Source organism: Neoarius graeffei, chromosome 9 (genome assembly GCF_027579695.1).
Source record: "Neoarius graeffei isolate fNeoGra1 chromosome 9, fNeoGra1.pri, whole genome shotgun sequence".
NCBI lineage: Eukaryota > Metazoa > Chordata > Actinopteri > Siluriformes > Ariidae > Neoarius > Neoarius graeffei.
In genome coordinates, this window is record NC_083577.1 from 65,386,372 (window position 1) to 65,410,002 (window position 23,631).

Here is a 23,631-nt window from a genome sequence, read left to right on the forward strand (position 1 = left end):
GAGCGTGGGTTAAAGCAAATTAAATCAACATCTTGTGACCAATCCGATTCGAGAATCCAACAGTGCTGGTGTATAATAGTTTGTTTACGTTGTTTTTAATCAGTGACTGAAAGTGTTTGAACAAAGTCCTCAGAGCCACTTGAATTTCCTGGCCTCTAATTTACACACCTTTCAAACAAACACAGAGCTTAAAATTAGTGAATGAACCCCATCAAGGCACCCAAAAGCAGCTCTCGGGGAAAGCGTTCATTAAGTCCCTGCAGGCTGGCTTTTCATTGTCCGAACAGTGAAAGAAAAACCTTGAAAAGAAAAAAAGTTAAACGAAAGATCTCAACTTCCTAGTGAGTACGGAACAAAAGCCAGGCCTAAGCGCACCCACATCACCCCCTGAACAGTGCAGCTCTAATTGGAAATGGAAAAGGTTGCGAGAGGCGAGCCCAGCAGCTCATACCCGCCTGTCGAGCTCCACACAGACGAACTCTGCTTTTATACGGACTGGATGGCATGGCGTCGGCAGGCCTGTTACCATGGCTACCGCCAATTATTTACTTCCTTTGCTTTAGCTGAGCTATGTGAAAGTGCAGGGAGTGTGCTGCTGCTGCAGCAGCTTAGCTTTATAGACTACAGACGAGAGTACGTGTACGTACACACACACACACAAAAAAAGGGCTCAATTGTGAAAGTAAAATTTGCCTACAGGAAAACCTGCACCGCTGCAAATCCCATTGCCATTCATAATCCCTCTTACTACATTTCTCCATCCTGCCCATCCTCCCTTGTCTGTCTATCATTCTCCTCCTTTCTCAGTCTCCATTCCTTCATCTCTCTGATCCTTTTTCATACTCGGCCCACCGTGCCGTCTCTTTAAAAATGAACAGAGAGCTCTAAACGGGGAGGGTTAGGGTGAAGGCTGCTAAGAAGCCGCCATAATGAAAACGCTGACTTTCCCTCCCTCCCTCCCTCCCTCCCTCCCCACCAGATTCTCTCAGATGTGGCTTTATCATGTCATTTGCAGCCAACACCTAAGCATTAGTTGCAAAGCATATGTGCGTGTGTTAACGAGTGACATTACAGGACGAGTTCATGTTAGTGCCAGAGCTGAGTGCGTCTCAAACAGTCTCTGTATTGTAGCGAGTGAAGAGCCTTGTCAAGGGAACACAGAGGCTCCAGTGTATTTCCGTGTGTGTAGAGAGTCGAGTGTGTGAGAGGCACGTCCCAAGGGAGAATTCCCACTGGATATCGTCACCCTGCTGTCATCACGCCATCTCTGTACTCTTCCTCCTCTCTCTCCACCCTACACACACACACCTCTGATAGACTGTTCTGCAGGCATTAACACTATTTTATATACATTATATGGAAACGAGTGTTTACTGGGAAATACACCACTCGTATTTTCCATATGTACTACATCCAGGACCTGCAGATCCAAAACCGTGACCTAAATCTCTATAGGTCACTCGTCATGAAATCGATGAATCGTTTTGATAAATTTGACAGACTGAAGAAAAAAAAAAAAAAAAAATCACCACACATAGCCTTGAAGTTTGTTGAAAAACTCGCATTTTTCATACGAAATACATCGCGGATCTGAGCGGCCCATTTTTTGATATTTCACTCCAGTGACGTCACTCCCAGTGTTTTCCTGCTGACTAGATGCATGTTGTCAAAATGTTGAACTGGTTCAAAATTAAAATTCTTTTGTGGATGTATCCATATGAACAAAGAACATTACGCAGTGGCATGAAGGTATGAAGTTTATCTTCTCGTGTTGAAAATGCTTTCCACTCGTTTGCCTCGCTCACTTGTGAAATACATTCACCACTCAAAAGATTAACTTCATATCTTTGCACAACCATGAAATATCCTCTCACTCATTCATACAACACACACAAGCATTCTAATTCCTGTTCTTGGCTGCAGGAGTGGATCCCAATGTAGTCTTCTGCTGTTACTGTACATGCAGAGATGCTTTTCTGCTCACCACGGTTGTAAAGAGTGATTATACGAGTTACTATATTCTTCCTGGCAGCTCAAACCAATCTGGCCATTTTCCTCGGACATCTCTTCTCAGCAAGGCGTTTCCACCTACAGAACTGTTGCTCACGCCAGTGTTTTTTGTTTTTCACGCCATTCCGTGTAAACTCTAGACACTGTTGTGTGTGAAAACCCCAGGAGATCAGCAGTTTCTGAAATACTCAAACCAGTCCATCTGGCTCAAACCAACACCCATGCCACAGTGAAGGTCACACTGAGATCGCATTTTTTCCCATTCTGATGTTTGAAGTGAACATTAACTGAAGCTCTTGATTTGTATCTGCATGATTTTATGCATTGTGCTGCTGTCAAGGGATCGGCTGATTAGAGAACTGCAGGGGTATGAGTGTACCTAATAAAGTGGCCGGTGAGTGTGCGTGTGTGCATAGATCAGAAATCGCCACACCTCTGCAGAGAATAGGGCAGTTGACATGTTCAATCCGGCTTTCATGAACACACCTTTTCATTAAATTGAAAGCACAACTGTGAGCCTATAGGACACCAAGACTGTTTGGCTTCACTGCTTTCAATGCAGCCACACACACAAAAAAAAGTCAGTCAATCATCGGCTGATTACAATTACAAAAATCTTGCTCATTCATTTTCGAAAGATTCAACCAAAGGACTGACATTTACTGTGCCATTCACACATCCATCAAAAGGCTTGTATACACACGGACAACATCAGAGAGAGAGAGAGAGAAAGAAAGAGAGAGAGAGAGAGAGAGAGAGAGAGAGAGAGAGAGAGAGAGAGAGAGAGAGAGAGAGAGAGAGAGAGAAAGAAAGAAAGAAAGAAAGAAAGAAAGAAAGAAAGAAAGAAAGAAAGAGAGTAACAGGTGAGCGAGAGAGAAGAAACGACAGATAGTCCAACAGGTGTACGCTTACCTTTGCCATCTGTGCTTGCACACCATTGCTTTTCAGAGCATTAACGGCTTTCTGTGCAGCAGCGGGGCTGTCAAAGTCCACAAAGCCATAACCTGGGAATACAGAACACACTTTTAATCTTGGACCGTCTTGATTACAACTAAATATAGCATTTCACGGCCTCAAGTACATGCAAACAGTACATACTTGACTGGGGTGTGTCACTGGTGCATATCCAACGTAAGCAAAATAGTTGTGAAAAGTTGGCTTGAGTATGCTTCATCTCGCATGAGAAGTAGTTGTTTTCCCCATAAGATATATACGTACAAGTAATCTTGCACATTAAAAAGGTCACGCTCTCGTTCTTACTAAGCTGAGAAGCAGCGCAACTCTGTGGAAAGCATTCGTCCAACACTAGATAACACGGAATCTTAAAATAGAACCAGGTCATCTGATTGTATCTAAAGAATTTTGAACCGAGATCACAGTGAGCTCTAAAGGATAAAAGCAAGAAGAGGAGGAGAGGTTAACAAAGGGATATTAATTTATTTGTAAAAGTTTCTCTCTTAGTGCAGTTAGTTAAAGCAACACGACAAGCTATCTTCACGTCACCTCTTCATCTAACTGTACATAATAGCAAATCAAATCAAAAGAAGCCCCAGCACATACAATGTTATTTACCAGCTGGGAGGTCCGTATCATGAAATACCGTGACCGAGGTCTTGAAAGTACTGAGCGAGGCCCTCTGGGCCAAGGTCAGTATTCAAGGCCGAGGTCACGGTATTTCACCATACGGACCGACCTTAAGCTGGTAAATATTTATTTTTTTCTTTACCAAATTCTAACAGAAAACGAGAGCGCCCGAAAGGGAAAACCGAGCCAAGCCGCCATTTTGAATCCTCATTCACGGCTGTAATGCAAATTGCTTTCTCCTCGGTATACAAGTGCACTTCCATGGCAGGAAAAAACAAAAACAAACAAACCCTACATTTTGCCGCCTATGTAGTCCCCTATTTATACAAAATTGAGTCATTCAGGATTCAGCCATGTTTTTGCTCGGCGTTAGCAAGTTAGAGGTTTTTAGCTTTCTCCTGAAATGTTTTCTTTTATTTCTTCTTCCTCAGGGTAGTAAAATTCGCTTTTGCTGTGAACACTGTCGTTATCGCTATCCATGATGCAAAATTAATGATATTTTGAATCCTCATTCACGGCTGTAATGCAAATTGCTTCCTCCTCGGTATACAAGTGCACTTCCATGGCAGGAAAAAAAACCCCCTACATTTTGACGCCTATGTAGCCCCCTATTTATACAAATAGGAGTCATTCAGGATTCAGCCATGCTTTTGCGTGGCGTTGGCAACAGTTACAGGTTTTTAGCTTTCTCCTGAAATGTTTTATTTTATTTCTTCTTCCTCAGGGTAGTAAAACTCGCTTTTGCTGTGAACACTGTCGTTATCGCTATCCATGATGCAAAATTAATGCTATTCTCCTGAGAAATGCGAAAATAAACGTTGACAAAAATTGCTACCATGTTGTTTGTTGTTGTGAACAAGCGAGTCGCCAGAGGTCCGTACCATAGGATACGGACCCGCTCGCCAGCCAATCAAAGCACAGGATTTGGACCACGAAAAAAAAAAAAAAGTTTGGTATTATTGGTCAGTAACTTACTTCAGTTATTTTATTTGCAATAGTCAAGCTACATGACTGATGGATTAAATATTTAGGATGTGTACAATAAGAAAACAAGATGGAGTACTGTGGATAAAAACACCATTATTCTGAGGAAAAACGCCGTACAAAATTTAACGGTATCAAAATGTTCAACTGATCCTGTGAACATCTCATCATCAACGTCCAGCATTTTCATTCCCCCGGCCTTTACTATATGCAAATCATATGAATAATAGTTTATTACCGATCGATTGAGCTAGAAACTATCTATCTATCTATAAATCATCATATGTTAGTATGTATTGCCATAAACATTCAGTAGGGATTTCTGAATATTAAACAACTAAAAATACTGAAGTCTGTAGCTTAAAGTTCTGCTGTTTACTGCCCTGCTAATTATATGATCACTAAAGTTAGCTTGGGAAAAAAAACAAACACGTACGCACGTTAAAAGAATTTTAATTTTGAACATGTTCGTCATTGGCAACGCACACTCAGCAGGAAAACACTGGGAGTGATGTCAGAGTGAAATATTGGGAATTATTATACATACAGGACACTTTTTTTTTTTTTAAAGATTTTTTTCGGGCTTTTTGCACCTTTATTGGATAGGACAGTGTAGAGACAGGAAATGAGCGGGAGAGAGAGACGGGGAGGGATCGGGAAATGACCTCGGGTCGGAATCGAACCCGGGTCCCCGGATTTATGGTATGGCGCCTTATCCACCTGAGCCACGACACCCCCACAGGACACTTTTTTGATGGAATAAAAACACGTATTCTGTTCCGTTCTAGCGGCTTTCATTCGTTTGGTTTGATAGCATGCAATATTATTAAAACATCCCTTATCCTACGTGTATTACATTACTCTACCCAATGGAGAATGAGTGTTCAATATGGTTTACAATATTGCATGGTTGTCAAGACATGTCACACGTTGGAGCTGATGCAAATATCCAATGAGAAACTTTTCTGCTGTGCATGCGCAGAGGCATTTCTTTATTCACCAGGAAAGAGAAAGACGCTTTGAACACCTGAAAGGCTACCAAAACTTCGTTAGATATTCTTCACGCATATTCTTACAAGCAGTAGTGAACTGGGACTTCAGCTCAGCCAAAACTTAGCCAGAGACACCAAAAAGCAACAGGGCAAAGGATTTTCCAAGGGATTCACGGCAGGGTGCCAGGTAGCTCCGTTGTGTGTAGTTGTCGAAGTAACTAAGTAAATGAATACTTAAGTCTGAGTGAAAAAAAAAATACTGTGGTGAGCGTGCGTGGAAGAAGAATCTGGAGACAGAAATCTTAGTTTCTCAGTTGTTAGTCTGTGCTACCTGCTCTCGATAGCACTGGCTTGACCGCTTTATTAGCATTCGCTAACACTACTGATGAATGCTACAGCGGCTAGGTGGTGACCTCACAGTTGCACTGACGGCACCGATTTGTGATTAAGCTCACGTTAGCCTTTAAGAAGGCCTAGGGCGATACATTTATGGTCCCTCTTGCTATAAATCAAAATCTGATTGGTTAATTCATCTGTCACTTCCTACATAAACATACACTGCCATGGCCTTCTGTCCCAGCAATGAAGTCCTAACCAAAGAGTGAGCCAGCTCTAAACTTCTCTACCTAGAGACAACCAACCAACCAACCCTCACTAGATAACTATTTTAACATTTTCCGGACAGTAACGCTTTCATTTCTGAAGCAAATTTTATAGAAAATGAGGGCAAATTAGTATTGGAAGAGAATAATAATGAAATTATGAACGCATGAAAGAAATTAAATATAAAACATTTGAAATGCTGATATGTTTGGGCCTTCTCTGAAGGCCCTGACAGTTCCCCCACCGTTTACAAGAGAGAAACATACCAAGACACTGAAAAACTGGAAGAGAGAGTGTGTTTTTATATATATATATATATATATATATATATATATATATATATATATATATATATATATATATATATATATATAAAAAATAATATTGGTTGGCTTTTTTAAAATTTTAAAATGAAATAATATTGGTTGGCTTTTTACCACTCAAAGCCAACCGATATATTATTTAAACACGTTGGAAAGCTCCGGGATGTATTTCATATGAAAAAAAAACTGCGAGCTTTTCCCAACACAAGAAGATAAACTTCACATCTTCAAGCCAAATGTGTGATCTTTTTATTATATAGACACATTCACAAACAGAATGCACCCAAATTTATCAACACAATTCATCGATTTCCTCACAAGTGACATAAAATCTGTCACGGTTTTGCTTCTCCACGTCCCGGATGTAGCTTGTATGAAAAATATGAGTGGCGTATTTCCCAGGAAAACACTCGTTTCCATATAATAGAATGTTTTCTTATTTATACAAGCTGGTTATACACCAAATAAATCTCTAACAGGATTATGAACATTCAGCAGAAATTTCTGAACATAAGATGGACTGAATGTTGTACCAGAGTCTGTAAATTAAAGGTAGACTGCCTTTCAGATTTTTCAAGTGTAGGTCATAAGAAGAATTCTCCCCAACACCCAGTTATTTTTGTTTAGTGGACCGAAAGCTACTGAATTCGAATCACAGACTTCCAATTTTATTAGTTTTTTTTTTTAAAATAAATAGAACAATTAATGAATTTAGGGCCACGTGGCCCTAAATTCTCCACTATTTTTTCTTGCTTCACCATTACCCAATGCAAGATACGACGTCATGCATCACGTGGTGGGCTTTCCCCGCTCGTGCAAGGCACTGTGGGATACAAATTTGAAAGAGGAGAGAAAAATGGAAGATGATGTGAGTGTGCGAATGAAATGTGGAAGACCGAATACAGTAATGGAAAGCGGGAAAAGATGTTATGTTGCAAAGGAAAGGAAACGCAGGACCAAACTAATAAATATCGGCGGTCAGCGAGCACCTCGGTGTGATCAACTGTTCATTTAGCGACAATGATGGAATGGTCAGCGCACAGCCAAGGTAAACATGTGCGTGCACACACAGACTTCCTCTGTTTGCTTGACTGCAAAGCGAGTGATTTCATGCACATTATTTGCTCGGGAAATGAAATAACTTCCCAGCCTCAGAATGGCCTGATAGTTTGTGAGATATTACAGAAAAACAAAAAACACATCACAAGGACTGTTTCAGAGGGAACTAAATTTCACCGATTTTATGAAATCGAAAGGCCGTCTTGCTTCAAGTCTTTCCATTCGCTGACTAAATCGCCTGACGGAAAGTTGAATCAGGAGATTAACCGAAGCACTGATTGAGAAACAGCTATCTAAAGAGCTAATGTAGCTTGCTAGCCGTGTTGATGGTTACTCAAAAGGAAAAGAAACCTGGTGGACTTATATTTTCCATACACACGTACATGCACTTCTTTACCATTCAGGTTTTTTTTTTTTTACTTCTAAACCCTTCATGAAAAAGAACACAATATGCTGGTAACATTAAATAAAGTACATCACACACCATGTGGGTGACGTGCGAGACTGCGAACAGGATTACCTCACTCCTCCAAAAAGTGATTTTAGCTTTGAATCATTTTACCCTTTCTATTTATATCACTTGCATGTTAAATACGATAATTAGCTTCACATATAATTTTTCCATGTTCAAAATACTGCACAGTATTTTTAGTTTTAGATTTTGGATATGAACACCCTGTATGTAGTCTTCATGCTTTAATTTAATTTGAATTCCTATGAATTTTTTCTTCATGTCTTATAAACGCATTTAAATGAAACATTAAAATATTTACACTGAATCACAACGTGTTCATTCAGTTAAAACAGCTACATGGCAAAACACGTTGTGATACAGGAGAGTCGAGGAAAGGGCATAGGATTGAAATCGCTTCAGTTATAGGTTGTTTCCGTGATGAAATGTAGATGAGAAAAAGACAGAAAACGGAATTTTTGCCAATTAGAACAACTCAAGTCTGTGGTTAAGGGGAGATGAATTGGAATTAATCGTAAGGAAATTTTTTTTTTTAATTTATTTATAATAATAGCCACCTCATTTTTGTTTTCCTGATTGTACAAGGGATTACTTAAATCTATGAATTGTGTTCGTCTTTGTTTTGACAAGTTGGTGTTTGGAAGCCAATACTAAACATTCACAGTCGTGTTCGCCTTTAAAAATCCACCATAACTCAATTACATTTGTGAAAATAAATCATAGTTAAACTGACTCTGTTTGCACCTAACAGTACCAGACAAAAGTTTGGACACGTCTTCTAATGCAGTGTTTTTTTCTTTATTTTTATTAATTCAAAGACACTCTGTCTTAAAGTAATGACGGATATCATTTCTCTTTACTTAGTTGAGCGCTTCTTGACATAATATGGATTATTACAGTTGTCTAACAGGGCTATTTACTGTATTTTTATTTACTGTTTAATCTCATGCATTAAGGCGGCAAGAAATTGCACTAATTAAAGGAGAACTGAAGGCAAATTTATTACCAAAATTCTCTCTCATTTTATTAAATATAGGAATGCATTTTTGATAGCTATTTTGTCGCTGCTATAGCAAGTTACGAGTGTTTGAAATATGCTCTGTAATATATCAGTCCATATGTCAAAGCAACGGCTATAAACGAGATTCGTTGAGACCTGTGCGAGACATTGTAAGACGCAAGTAAAACGTACAGCGGAAATCAAAGTGACCAACATCTGCCAACGTTGTCAAAAGACATGCGTGCCCTCTTTCGAATGCTGATGTAATCAAGCCGGAAGTTTTGTTTGTTTTGATAGCAATCAGGGAAGTTTGAAAAAAGTAGGCAATAATAGTCATTTAAACTCGTTTTTGTGCAACATTGTGTTTAGAAAACGGTAAATGGCGGCACCGACACCTGGCTGACACGTCACGCTTCGAAGTCTCGCACAAGTCTCATGAAGATCGCGCGGATAAGCGACGCCTGCCGTGGACCAAACAAACTAAATTCAACATGGCTAAAAACCGAATAGGCCGATAAGTATAATATTTAATTGCAATTAATTGCCAATACGAGTCACGATATAAAAGGTTACTAAAACTGAAAATGTAACTGAATAACACGTTCATGAAAAACGACTTCAGTTCCCCTTTAACTTTTGCCGAGACACACCTGCTAACAGAAAAGCATTCCAGGTGACTCTCTCATGAAGCTGGTTAAGATAATGCCAATACTGTGCAAAGTGTCAAGATAAACGCTGGATACTTTGAAGAATCTAAAATAAAAAAAATTTCATAACACTTGTTTACCATTTAGATGAAATTATAAGTTCCATATATTATTGAATAGTTTTGAGGACTTCAGTATTATTCTACAATGTAGAAAATAGTCAAAATACAGAGAAGAGGGAAAAAAAACCCCCAACAACTATGAATGAGTAGGGGTGTCCAAACTTTTGACTGGTCCTGTACAAGGTCAGAAACAGAGGTACAGTAGGAGTCCATTTCTGTCCCAAGGTACAAGCTACACTAATGTGCCCCCAAGGGCTCATTATTGGACCTTAAGGTAACCATGTGTACCTTTTAAAGGGGAACTGAAGTCATTTTTAAACTTGCTTTATTTCTTAAAGTGTTATTCAATTACGTTTTCAGTTTTATTAACCTTATATCGTGACTCGTACTGGCATATTATATTGCACTTACCGTCCTTTTCAGTTTTTAGTCACGTTGAATGTAGTTCGTATGGTCCGTGGCAGGTGTCGCTTATCCGAGCGATCTTCGCGAGACTTCAAATGTGAAGTGTCAGCGCCGCCATTTTGAAGACTGTTTACACAGCGGCCAGATGGCCATATCATTCCAATTTAGATTAATTTCAAGATTTGCCAGCTTCATCAGTGATGGAGATTATTCCATACAACTTCGAACCAACATGGAGTAGAGAAGAGTTGGAAAGACAACAGGATAAGGACGAGTCCGTCGCGCTGGTATTTACGCCATTGCTGTCGCACAATTAAAACGTGCCAGATCAGGCAGCTGGTGGGTTTTCAAAATAATAAAATACATCCATGTATTTTTGTGATAAATACATATTATACTGAGCGTATTTCCCACATAATCCTCACTAAGGTTTCGGACAGCACTACAAAATGGCGTCCACACTACATAGTGCCCTATATAGTGAGTAGGGAGCAATTTCGGACACAGGGAAAACTTCCGGCTTGATTACATCAGCATTTGAAGGAGGGCGCGCGCGTCTTTTGACAACGCTGGCAGATGTCGGTCGCTTTCATTTCCGCTGTACGTTTTACTTCCATCCTACGACGTCTCGCACAGGTCTCAGTGAATCTCGTTTACGGCCATTGCTTTCACATATGGACTGATATTACATAGCATATTTCAAACACTCATAACTTGCTATAGCAGGGACAAAATAGCTATCAAAAATGCATTCTTACATTTTATAAAATGAGAAATAGAATTTTGATTAAAAAAAAAAAAAATTGCCTTCAGTTCCCCTTTAAGGGCCAAAAAGTTACATATATGGTCCCAAGCAGTATATAAAGGGTACAAATTAGTACCTTAGAGGATCCTGCCCCAGGGACAACAGGGCTCTATGTTAACTTTGAGACATGGTTGCCCATTCGGGCAACCGTTTGTAGAAATCTGGTTGCCCGAACTCAGAACATGGTTGCCCAAATATTACATTTTTTTTTATTTATTATTCAACCTTCTCAAACGCTGTCTGTATCAACAAGCATTGACATTAGCGCCCTGTGCGAATAATGCGGTAATTAGTCATGTAGTGAAGGACATACCAATATCCAGTCCCCCCAGGATTCCACGGGCCTTTTTTGTGATTGTTGCGGGCTAAAATGTCTGATGTTGCGGGGGGTTTTCCAAAAAATTGCGATGAAAGTTGCGGTGTTTAGGTTTTTGTTGCGATTACACTGCGGGAAAAACTATTGATTAAAAAAACAAAGACACTGAGAAATGGTCCTATAAAAAAAAAAACTATTAATACTAGTACTGTGTGCAGGCAGTCTCTCCTGAAGACTAAATTAAACAATAAACTAATAAAATAAATGGCTCAGGCTTTATAGAAGGACAAAAAAAAAAAAACAATTTGAACAGAATCTGACAGTATGATGCTGAAGCTGCCTAAACAATGGAAAATAAAATACCATTTTGGCAAAAATGTTGGCATCCATTAATTTCTTGTATTAAGTAAAAAAAAAAAAAATAATAATAATAAAGTGCACACAGTCCTTCACTGCAAACATGACACACTTTCAGTAACAGAATTTAAGCCTACATAAACACCTGACTCGCACATCATGCAATGATGCCAGATACTGCTGAGGTTTTCCAGCCCAAAATATGTTCAAAACCCACCAAAAAGCACTTAAAACCACCCAAAGTGGCAACACTGCACACATGCTGCTTCTCTTGAACGTATACCGGTATACGGAAGTAAGGCGGAAGGTAGTTTGTCGACGTCACCTCAAGACGACGCCAACGATTGGTCAAATTTGCGGGAAAGTTGCGGTGATTGCAATTATATCCAACACCGCCCTGAATTCGCGGGGATTGGTTGAATTTGCGTTGAAGTTGCAAATCGCAACATCGCGAAATCCTGGAGGGTCTGAATAGAACACTGAATATGCACTACGCGATAATTATTAGCAATGGGAAACTGCATTGCGAGCCCGCGATGTGCAAATGTGAATTTCGCTAGTTGTTGAACATCCCGTAATGATAACATGGACGCGGTCTTTCCGAGTCAAACAATCGCAAATCGTGATGGAATTTCATCATAATATGAATGAATAAACAGCATTTTTTACGCAAGTTGACATATTTGGGTAGTTGCCCGATCGGGCAAGCATTTGTGAGAATCTGGTTGTCCGAATCTATTGAATGGTTGCCCCAGGCAATCGGGCTACTGTTGATGTCGAGCCCTGGGACAAGCTGTTGTACCTTTAGGGGTACAACAAATGTTTTCTGAGAGTGCATGGAGAAGGGTATGCTCAATGCACAGTGCTCAGCGTAAATTAGTACACCCCCTTTGAAAAGTAACATTTTAAAAACAATCTCTCAATGAACACAATTTCCAAAATGTTGACAAGACAAAGTTTAATATAACATCTGTTTAACTTATAACGTGAACGCAAGGTTAATAATATAACTTAGATTACACGTTTTTCAGTTTTACTCAAATTAGGGTGGTGCAAAAATGAGTACACCCCAAAACAAAAACTACTACATCTAGTACTTTGTATGGCCTCCATGATTTTTAATGACAGCACCAAGTCTTCTAGGCATGGAACGAACAAGTTGGTGACATTTTGCAACATCAATCTTTTTCCATTCTTCAACAATGACCTATTTTAGTGACTGGATGCTGGATGGAGAGTGATGCTCAACTTGTCTCTTCAGAATTCCCCATAGGTGTTCGATTGGGTTCAGATCAGGAGATGTACTTGGCCACTGAATCACTTTCACCCTGTTCTTCAGAAATCCAACAGTGGCCTTAGAGGTGCGTTTAGGATCATCATGATGTTGGAAAAGTGCACAACGACCAGGGGCACGGAGTGACGGTAGCATCTTCTCTTTCAGTATAGAGCAATACATCTGAATTCATGATGCCATCAATGAAACACAGCTCCCCGACACCAGCAGCACTCATGCAGCCCCACGTAAAGACACTGCCACCACCATGTTTCACTGTAGGCACCATGCATTTTTCTTTGTATTCCTCACCTTTGCGACGCCACACAATTTTGAAGCCATCAGTTCCAAAAACATTTATCTTGGTCTCATCACTCCAGAGTATAGAGTCCCAGTAGTCTTCATCTTTGTCAGCATGGGCCCTGGCAAACTCTAGGCGGGCTTTTTTGTGCCTGGGCTTTAGGAGAGGCTTCTTTCGTGGACGGCATCCATGCATGCCATTCCTCTGCAGTGTACGCCGTATTGTGTCACGGGAAATGGTCACCCCAGTTTGGCTTTCTACTTCTTTAGATAACTACAGTGAACTTGCATGCCGATTTTCTTCAACCCTTCTCATCAGAAGACGCTCCTGTCGAGGTGTTAACTTCCGTGGACGACCTGGACGTCTCTGTGAGATGATTGCAGTTCCAGCTTTCTTAAATTTTTGTACCACTTTTTCTACAGTATTCTGACTGATAAGTAAAGCTTTGCTGATCTTCTTGTAGCCTTCACCTTTGTGGTGTAAAGAAATTATTTTCTTTCTCAGGTCTTGTGTCATTTCTCTTCCATGTGGTGCCATTGCTGACAGCATGAAATGGGAAGGGGCTTTCTTTAAGTAACACCCTTTTATAGTCAACTGTCTGCTGGACACCTGTGTAATGACTAATTAGACTCATCTGTGATTGTATTCTTGTTAAATTAGACATTTGTAGTCTACAATTTAGCTTTGCTCCAGAGACTTTCAGTGGGGTATACTCATTTTTGCACCATCCTAATTTGAGTAAAACTGAAAAATGTGTAATCCAAGTTATATTATTAACCTTACTTTCACATTATAAGTTAAACAGATGTTATATTAAACTTTGTCCTTTCAACATTTTGGAAATTGTGTTCATTGAGAGATTGTTTAAAATGTTACTTTTCAAAAGGGGGTGTACTCATTTACGCTGAGCACTGTATATATGTAATAAGCAAGTAAAGTGCATAGGACTGCAGAAAACTGGCTTGGAGTCTGCAGTGAACTTGGACCTCATTTGCAGGGCAGGTTTCAATTTCCCATACCAATCTGCTCACATCACCTCCATTCTTTTTTAGCTTCATCAGCTACCGGTTCTGTCCTGTATCAAAGCCCTCTATGACCTTGCTCCTCCTTACGTCCATGACCTCCTGACCCCTTATATTCCATCCCACTGTCTCAGATCCTCTAGCTATAATCCCCTTGCCATTCCTCACACTAGACACTCTACCTTGGGTGGCAGGTTCTTCAGCGCCATGGACCCCAAGCTCTGGAATTCCCTTCCTCAACCCCTCCGTGACTGCTCTTCTCTTCCTTTCTTCAAATCTCATCTCAAAGCCTTTGTTTCATGAACATTTCACCACCACCACCACCACCACTGCAGAAACTCACCACTCTTTAGCAACCTTTTTCTGTGTGTGTTCTGTTTTCTTTGACCTACGTAAAGGGACCTTGAGTGTGAGAAAGGCGCTATAAAAATGTAACATTATTATTATTATTATTCTCAGGCAATAACAGAAATTGGTCTACATGCTCATTACTACTCCAATGTCACTCATCATCTTTGCAGTCTATTATAAAAATCTAACATCCTACAGTTAGGGATCCCAAGTGGTACAACAGAAAAGAAGAGTTTGCCTTGTTGTTGGTAAATCACAATTTCTTATCCCAAGAAAACCTAATTGGTTATGCGCTCTTGGCGAGAAGGATGGCAATACTAGCCAGACATGGACGTCTATGGACTCGTGTGTGTGTGTGTGTGTGTGTGTGTACATAAGTGACTTTTCTTTACATCTCCACCCAGCACATTCAGCTTCCTTGCAACACTGCACAAGCAGCAGTTCAAAAACCTTGTGTTACCCATCACCTTCCTCAAGTGGTATCGGTGATACAATAGGGGAGCACTAGCTTCTGGGTAGGAATTTGGAAACACAGGTACAATAGCACCAAGTTGTTCAATAAATCTGAATGCTATTAGCCTGGCAGAGCAGAGCAGAGGAGCTCCACTTGTAGACGCGTTTCATTATAAAATGTACATCTGTTACAGACTGGAATGGGCTCTCTGAGCTGATTAGCTACAAACTCCCACAGCAGGAAAAACAGGATCAACTGTGAGCTACTGCTCACTTACATATACTCCTTGCTCTTGCTTATATCAGAATGCAAGCAATCAAAGGAATAGGACACTTATGAATGTTGACTTCAACAAATAATTAACCCTGAAACAAGAGCAGTGTTCTCCCCAGGGATTTCAAATAGCATCCTGGTAAACTGTCATTTTGAAATAGCGTCAAAATCCACCCTATATGTTTCATAAATACATTCAGTCGGTAAACAGGAAGTCGAGGTGAGACAGACCTGAAAACTGTATACATGGTATAGAACCCCAAGCTGAAGCTCGGTACCAAATATCAAGCAGTTGTGATTTGTAGTTGCTGAGAAAAGTTACACGAAAATTTTGTAAATCCACGCTACATGTTTCATAAATACATTCAGCTGGTAAACAGGAAGTCGATGTGCGACAGACCTGAAAACGGTATACACGGTATAGAACCCCGAGCTGAAGTTTGGTACCAAGCGGCTATGATTTGTGGTTGCTGAGAAAAAGGGTGCTTCAGATGGACGGAAGTACCACGAGTTGGCCTAGTGGTTAGCGTGTCCACCTCTTGATTGGGAGATTGCGAGTTCTACTCACGGTCGGGTCATACCAAAGATCATCATAAAAATGGTACCTACTGCCGTCTGGCAAGGCATGCTGCAATACACATGCGAGTGGGGAGTCGACCTCTCACGGTTACCAGAGGACTTGCCCCCCACTGTAGCCCTAGCTACGTAATAGGCGAGAGGCCGAGGGCAAGGAAACGGAGATCGGCGCCACATGGCGTGGGAAGGGGCTTTGACAGATGGACGGAGATACGGACGGACAGAGGTAAACCAGTAAACACCCCCCCCCCCTTTCCTTCGGAGCAGGGGTATAAAAACGCAATTCTTGTGCCAGGACACCCAATAAGGCTTTGAGTTTCATCTCCTGTTTTCATTAGTTAGTTAGGATCTCTTGATGCACATACCGTATCATGGACGTTGCTCATAATGCTGTATTCTGTGACTCGGTCACCTCTGACTGCCATATTTAAACTGCAAACACGCCCAATCGCAAATACAGCCAGATCAGCCACTCTTTCAGGTGATTATGATGACTACTAACATTGGGATGAAGGTAAAGAGGTGAAATATGAGCATTATGCAATTAGAAACAGGGTTTTTTCTAGAAAAATTTAGTATGAGGGCGCTCACCATGGCGAGGGAGCGAAGCGGGGGGGAGGGAGATGGCGCCGGTTGTCCCCCCCCCCCCGCCGTGCAAAGCCTTTGAAAAATGCTCCAATGGGACATTCTGAGGCTATCGGAGAGGGAAATTGTAACAAATTGTCTGTCAACATTGAAAAAGAAAGAAGTAATCTTCTTCTGCCCTGGACAGTCTTTGGCTTTCTTCCGTTTCGTGCCGCGGGATGACATCTTTAAATGCCCAAGTGTCAACAAAAACAACTCGCGAACTACTTCTGTCAAACTCCCGCGCCGGTGGGTGAAAGGTCATTCAGTCTCGAGAAATCTCGCTCTACAAGTCAGCTGACCTTGTATGTAACCCATGTCAAATCTCGCGAGAGCAGCCGCGACAAGTAAACAACTAAACATGGCGCCTCAGTCTGGAAAACGCCAATTCGGATTGTTTTTGCACCGTCTGGCGGTGTATCTACTATGACTGGAATATTTTTGGAGCAATTATAACGTATTTGATGATCAGACACATTGTCACGTAGTGTTGCTGGGATGTTTTCACGGAGTCGGTAAGGGGGCGCACGCCGAGAGTAAGAGGGCGCAGCGCCCCTGTTCCCCCGTTTAGACGAAAGCCTGAGAAAGCTGCAATGACAAGCCATGACATTACACACAAAGAAAGTGAAAGTAGAGCTTTCAGTAGGTTTACTGTTCATGGTGATGTGTAAAGCACAGGATCACCAGAGGTTCCAGTGTCTATTATGGACAGATACTAAGCTATCTGACTGAGATCTAACCTCTTGGTTGGCAGCTGAGCACAGAGTCAACAGAGGGATAGAATTACAGTTCATGCACGCCACACACACACACACACACACACACACACACCCTTGTCAGTCTTCTCAGGCAGGCTGAGATTACTTGGCGCATAAATAATCCACATCCCAGTGGCAAGGTGCAGCACGGCCTGGCTGTTCCACAGGTGCCAAAACCCAGGAACTGTGCCAAATTCTGAGCTATGCCACCTTCAATCTCTCTCCCGCCATCTCTTGTATCACCCCCGCCCTGGAAGCGCACCAAGGGCCTGACCCAGTCAGCAAAGCCAGAGCAGGAATAACAGCAGTGGGTGTGGGGAAAGAGGACACTTCCTCCCCCCAGTCTAAAAGCCCGGGGACCTGTTTCCTGATCCACCCTGCCTCACATAGCAGAGCAGTGACAGACTCATACATCTACTCGTGAGTGCACACACAGCAGCCAAGAAGTCATGAGTCAGAGCAGGGCACTCAAGTCTGTATAACTCATGGAAACAGGCACTGGTACAGATTTTCCGAGTTCTGCGAGCACCGATGTTTGATCAGGCTAAACAAATTCAAACATTACACAGAGGGCATGCTGTTATTTCTGCAGCACTCACTTTTGAAAGATTGCTTGCATTAACTTAAAATAGAACACTACACTACACACAAGACCTTCCCAGCATATTAGAAAAGAAAGTGTTACCTGCATAAAATAAATGTTGTACATTCAAACTGCACACACCATATGGCACGGGTTTGCATTCTGTACTTTAGTTTATTCTACAAGCATTTATTTAGCTTTCAGTGGATGAGAGTTGGAAAAAAAAAAATGCACAGACTGGTGCTTGCTGAGGACAGGGTGGAACATACACACCTTTGCATTTGTTTGTCGTCTTATCCAGGATGGCCTTCGTCGATACGATTTTCCCGTAACTGTGAAAAGAACAAAGAGAACAGTGTTGGTGTATGAATTGAAACAGCAGACAGCTGGAGTCTATCTTACAACACTCCACCCCCTACTCATGCACACACGCACACACCACAGCTTGCATAAAACTTAATGACATCATCCCACAAACATGAGACACAGGAAGTTGTTTCTAGACTGAAACATTCCCAAAAGAAGCAGTGATCTGTGCTGGATAAAGATATCTGACCTTCGGGCAAATCAGCCATAAATACAGACTCCGACATTTTCCACTCTCCAAAGGCTAGTATATATAGATAGAACACCATACGTATTTCCTTTTGTCACATGAAATCTAATTTGGAACCACATTTCCTAGCTAATGCTACATCTCCAAGATCAAAAGAGCAACATGGCACAGCAGAGTCAGGGCCACAAACAGGAAAGCCATCAGAGCTGTCTTGCTAACGCTGTCCAGCCTGACAAATGAAGCCAACATTGAATCCAAATCACCGAGAGCCACAGTGAGTGTTTCCCAGAAAAACCAGAGCCAGGTGGCCACACACACACAGCGAGCAAAGAGCAAATGAAGCAAAACAATCAGGGTAAACATTTCCAGATGAAGGCCACCATGGCAAAGGTGCATGATCATTTGATCTTGCCAACTGATGACCCTGTTGCAATAATGGCCGTTTAAACTTGGGACCAGACCACATGCTCAGTCCGGTCACAAAACATCTCATTTGGAACAGAACCACTTTTATAACCTTTCCAATCTCTCTTCAGTCCCAACATAACATGGGGAAGCCTTGGTCTAATGGTTAGAAAATCAGCTTTGGGACCAAAAGACCGCCGGTTCAAAGAATGGCTGAAGTGCCCTTGAGCAAGGCACCTAACCCCCGACTGCTCTGGGTATGCTATACATCGCTCTGGATAAGAGTGTCTGCTCAATGCCTGTAATAGTAAGGGCCCGGTCCCACAACAAGGATAACTATAACTATACCTCTGCCTGAATTTAGTTCCAGTCTGGAGCAGTCACACCACAACTATAATCCCGACTATATCATCACTTGGTCCTGCCATTCGGGGAAATAATTGCATGCAACTTAGGAATAGTCATGGAAGTCCCCCCCCAAGTAGTAGCACATTATTCCAGGTCATACTGTACAGCTTGGACTTCAAACCAACCCATGTACATACTTCAGTGGTTGACAAAATACGGATAGGTCACAGATTACAGAAATATCACAAAAAGGATACAAAATACTGAATGGTAATACGGATGCTATTAATTTACAGATTGGTCACGGACGTTTCAGTATATTACAGACTGTTTACAGATTTAATACAGATCATGCATCACAGATGATAAAATTAAGAAGCCTAAAAACAATTAAATGCCGAAGTTCATAATTAAAAATCTCTTACCTGCATTTATACGTTTAATTAATTTACTATTGATATTTCATGGAAAAATCACATCCGTGAATAAAAGATCCGTGGTTTGTATTATCCTTTTTATTTTCCGTGAATCCGTATTCCAGGACTTCATGATGCAACAAAGATGTACAAAGGTGCCCAGGAAAAACAGCACGTACTCAGACAATGTCACATATAAACAATTACCTGATTGGTCAGATGTTTTATCGGATCAGGTCCAGGCCTGGAAAAATCACTCCAGAAGCAATGTCACCCATACAGATAAACCCAGGCCTGGGCTATAGGTATCATTATTGGTCTGGTGTGACCACCAACCACAAACTGCAGGGGACCAATTTATTTATAGCCATCATTACAGTTATAGGTATTGTGGGACTGGGCCTTAATAACATTCCTAAACTGTTAAAAATAAAATGAAAATATAGTCAATTTCATCCTTGTGGGTGGGTTGGTAGGTAGGTGGGTGGGTAGGTGGGTGGGTGTTATAGCCATCATTACAGTTATAGGTATTGTGGGACTGGGCCTTAATAACATTCCTAAACTGTTAAAAATAAAATGAAAATATAGTCAATTTCATCCTGGTGGGTGGGTGGGTCGGTGGGTAGGTAGGTAGGTAGGTGGGTGGGTGGGTGGGTAGGTAGGTACTTTATTAATCCCAGAGGGAAATTCAAGGTATCCAGTAACATTCCCGCATTGCACAAGATCAATACAAAAACTAAATAGCATTATACGTATAAAAAACTAAAATACAAAATACCAAAAGAAATAAAGCATTACCAATAAGAGCAAGAATAGAATATACAGCTCTCAGTGTGGGAGGTAGTGCAGTTGGCAGTAACCAGTCACAGTGCAAATAAGAGTGTAATGAGCAGTGCAAATATTTTGTGGACAGTTACATGCATGTGCAGTGTCTTTAGTGGTACAGTGCTCAGCATAAATGAGTGCACCCCCTTTGAAAAGTAACATTTTAAAAACAATCTCTCAATGAACACAATTTCCAAAATGTTGACAAGACAAAGTTTAATATAACAGCTGTTTAACTTATAACGTGAACGCAAGGTTAATAATAACTTAGATTACACATTTTTCAGTTTTACTCAAATTAGGGTGGTGCAAAAATGAGTACACCCCACAACAAAAACTACTACATCTAGTACTTTGTATGGCCTCCATGATTTTTAATGACAGCACCAAGTCTTCTAGGCATGGAATGAACAAGTTGGGGACATTTTGCAACATCAATCTTTTTCCATTCTTCAACAATGACCTGGATGGAGAGTGATGCTCAACTTGTCTCTTCAGAATTCCCCATAGGTGTTCGATTGGGTTCAGATCAGGAGACGTACTTGGCCACTGAATCACTTTCACCCTGTTCTTCTTCAGAAATCCAACAGTGGCCTTAGATGTGTGTTTAGGATCATTATGTTGGAAAAGTGCACGACGACCAGGGGCACGGAGTGATGGTAGCATCTTCTCTTTCAGTATAGAGCAATACATCTGAATTCATGATGCCATCAATGAAATGCAGCTCCCCGACACCAGCAGCACTCATGCAGCCCCACGTAAAGACACTGCCACCACCATGTTTCACTGTAGGCACCATGCATTTTTCTTTGTATTCCTCACCTTTGCGACGCCACACAATTTTGAAGCCATCAGTTCCAAAAACATTTATCTTGGTCTCATCACTCCAGAGTATTGAGTCCCAGTAGTCTTCATCTTTGTCAGCATGGGACCTGGCAAACTCTAGGCGGGCTATTTTGTGCCTGGGATTTAGGAGAGGCTTCTTTTGTGGATGGCATCCATGCATGCCATTCCTCTGCAGTGTACGCTGTATTGTGTCACGGGAAATAGTCACCCCAGTTTGGCTTTCTACTTCTTTAGATAACTGCAGTGAACTTGCATGCCGATTTTCTTCAACCCTTCTCATCAGAAGACGCTCCTGTTGAGGTGTTAACTTCGGTGGACGACCTGGATGTCTCTGTGAGATGATTGCAGTTCCAGCTTTCTTAAATTTTTGTACCACTTTCGCTACAGTATTCTGACTGATAAGTAAAGCTTTGCTGATGATCTTGTAGCCTTCACCTTTGTGGTGTAAAGAAATTATTTTCTTTGGGGAATTCTGAAGAGACAAGTTGAGCATCACTCTCCATCCAGCATCCGGTCATTACTGTAAAACGAGGTCATTGTTGAATGGAAAAAGATTGATGTTGCAAAATGTCCCCAACTTGTTCATTCCATGCCTAGAAGACTTGGTGCTGTCATTAAAAATCATGGAGACCATACAAAGTACTAGATGTAGTAGTTTTTGTTGTGGGGTGTACTCATTTTTGCACCACCCTAATTAGAGTAAAACTGGAAAAATGTGTAATGCAAGTTATATTATTAACCTTACTTTCACGTTATAAGTTAAACAGATGCTATATTAAACTTTGTCTTGTCAACATTTTGGAAATTGTGTTCATTGAGAGATTGTTTTTAAAATGTTATTTTTCAAAGGGGGTGGACTCATTTACGCTGAGCACTGTATATGGTAGATAAAAAGCATAGTATATATTACATGATGGGCATAGTTAAAGCATACATCAGTACATATCTCATTCTCATCTCATTATCTCTAGCCGCTTTATCCTGTTCTACAGGGTCGCAGGCAAACTGGAGCCTATCCCAGCTGACTATGGGCGAAAGGCGGGGTACACCCTGGACAAGTCGCCAGGTCATCACAGGGCTATCAGTACATATAGTATATGTAATAGTGTGATCGTATACGATATATAATATTAAGTTAGTATACACTACCATTCAAAAGTTTGGGGTCACCCAGACAATTTTGTGTTTTCCATGAAAAGTCACTGTGGCAGTGGGGGCGTGGTCAAGCGCCGGTCTGTGACAGGAGGGCGGAGTCAGGGAAGGTAAGTGGCAGAATCGCTACACCTGATGTCAATTAACGTCTGTTTGTGTGTGTCTTCCCAGTGACCGCGCCCTATTTAAAGAGGGAGAGCAGAGAGCAGAGGGGAGCTCATCCCCGAACAAGACGCCAGTCGTGTGTGCGTCTATATCAGTAAAGATTGTTACACTGAAAAGTAGAGCAATAAACGCTATTTTGAACCCGATCTCTGTCCTGCCGTCCTCTGTGCTCCACCCACCCATACGAACTGCTACAGTCACACTTTTATTTACCACCATAAGTTGTAAAATTATTAGAAAATATAGTCAAGACATTTTTCTGGCCATTTTGAGCATTTAATCAACCCCACAAATGTGATGCTCCAGAAACTCAATCTGCTCAAAGGAAGGTCGGTTTTATAGCTTCTCTAAAGAGCTCAACTGTTTTCAGCTGTGCTAACATGATTGTACAAGGGTTTTCTAATCATCCATTAGCCTTCTGAGGCAATGAGCAAACACATTGTACCATTAGAACACTGGAGTGAGAGTTGCTGGAAATGGGCCTCTATACACCTATGGAGATATTGCACCAAAAACCAGACATTTGCAGCTAGAATAGTCATTTACCACATTAGCAATGTATAGAGTGGATTTCTGATTAGTTTAAAGTGATCTTCATTGAAAAGAACAGTGCTTTTCTTTCAAAAATAAGGAAATTTCAAAGTGACCCCAAACTTTTGAACGGTAGTGTATATACCGGTAGCAGTATGTATAATAGATAAGTAATTAGGTACATTATAACAGTATATAATAAGGTAAAGTACAACATACCAGTTTATCTACAAATATCTAGGTTGAGATTTGGTGGCTGTAAAGTCCACTGCATATGATTTACATAATTTTCATACTCAAACCATTTCAATGTACTCTCATGCCCTGTGAATGATGCCATTGTCACACTGGAAGAGACCTCTCACATCAGGACAGAAATGTTCCACCCCACCATAGAATACAGGTGATTAGTCAGAATAACTTTGTGTACCCAAGCCATAAAACCCAAACTCTGAAAAATCCAAACCAGAAAGGTCTCCACAGCATAACAGAA

At 41.1% G+C, this 23,631-nt stretch overlaps 1 protein-coding gene across 3 annotated transcripts in view; it reads right to left on the bottom strand.

The window, feature by feature from the left end:
* LOC132891945 (RNA-binding motif, single-stranded-interacting protein 1) overlaps positions 1 to 23,631 on the bottom strand; it is a 132,009-nt gene that overhangs the window by 38,123 nt on the left and 70,255 nt on the right. For all 3 annotated transcript variants that reach the window (XM_060930105.1, XM_060930106.1, XM_060930107.1), the window contains exons 3-4: positions 18,168 to 18,226; positions 2,923 to 3,014 (exon numbers count right to left, since the gene is read on the bottom strand). In XM_060930105.1, coding sequence (XP_060786088.1) covers positions 2,923 to 3,014; positions 18,168 to 18,226 — 151 coding nt within the window. The remainder of the gene's footprint in view (positions 1 to 2,922; positions 3,015 to 18,167; positions 18,227 to 23,631) is intronic.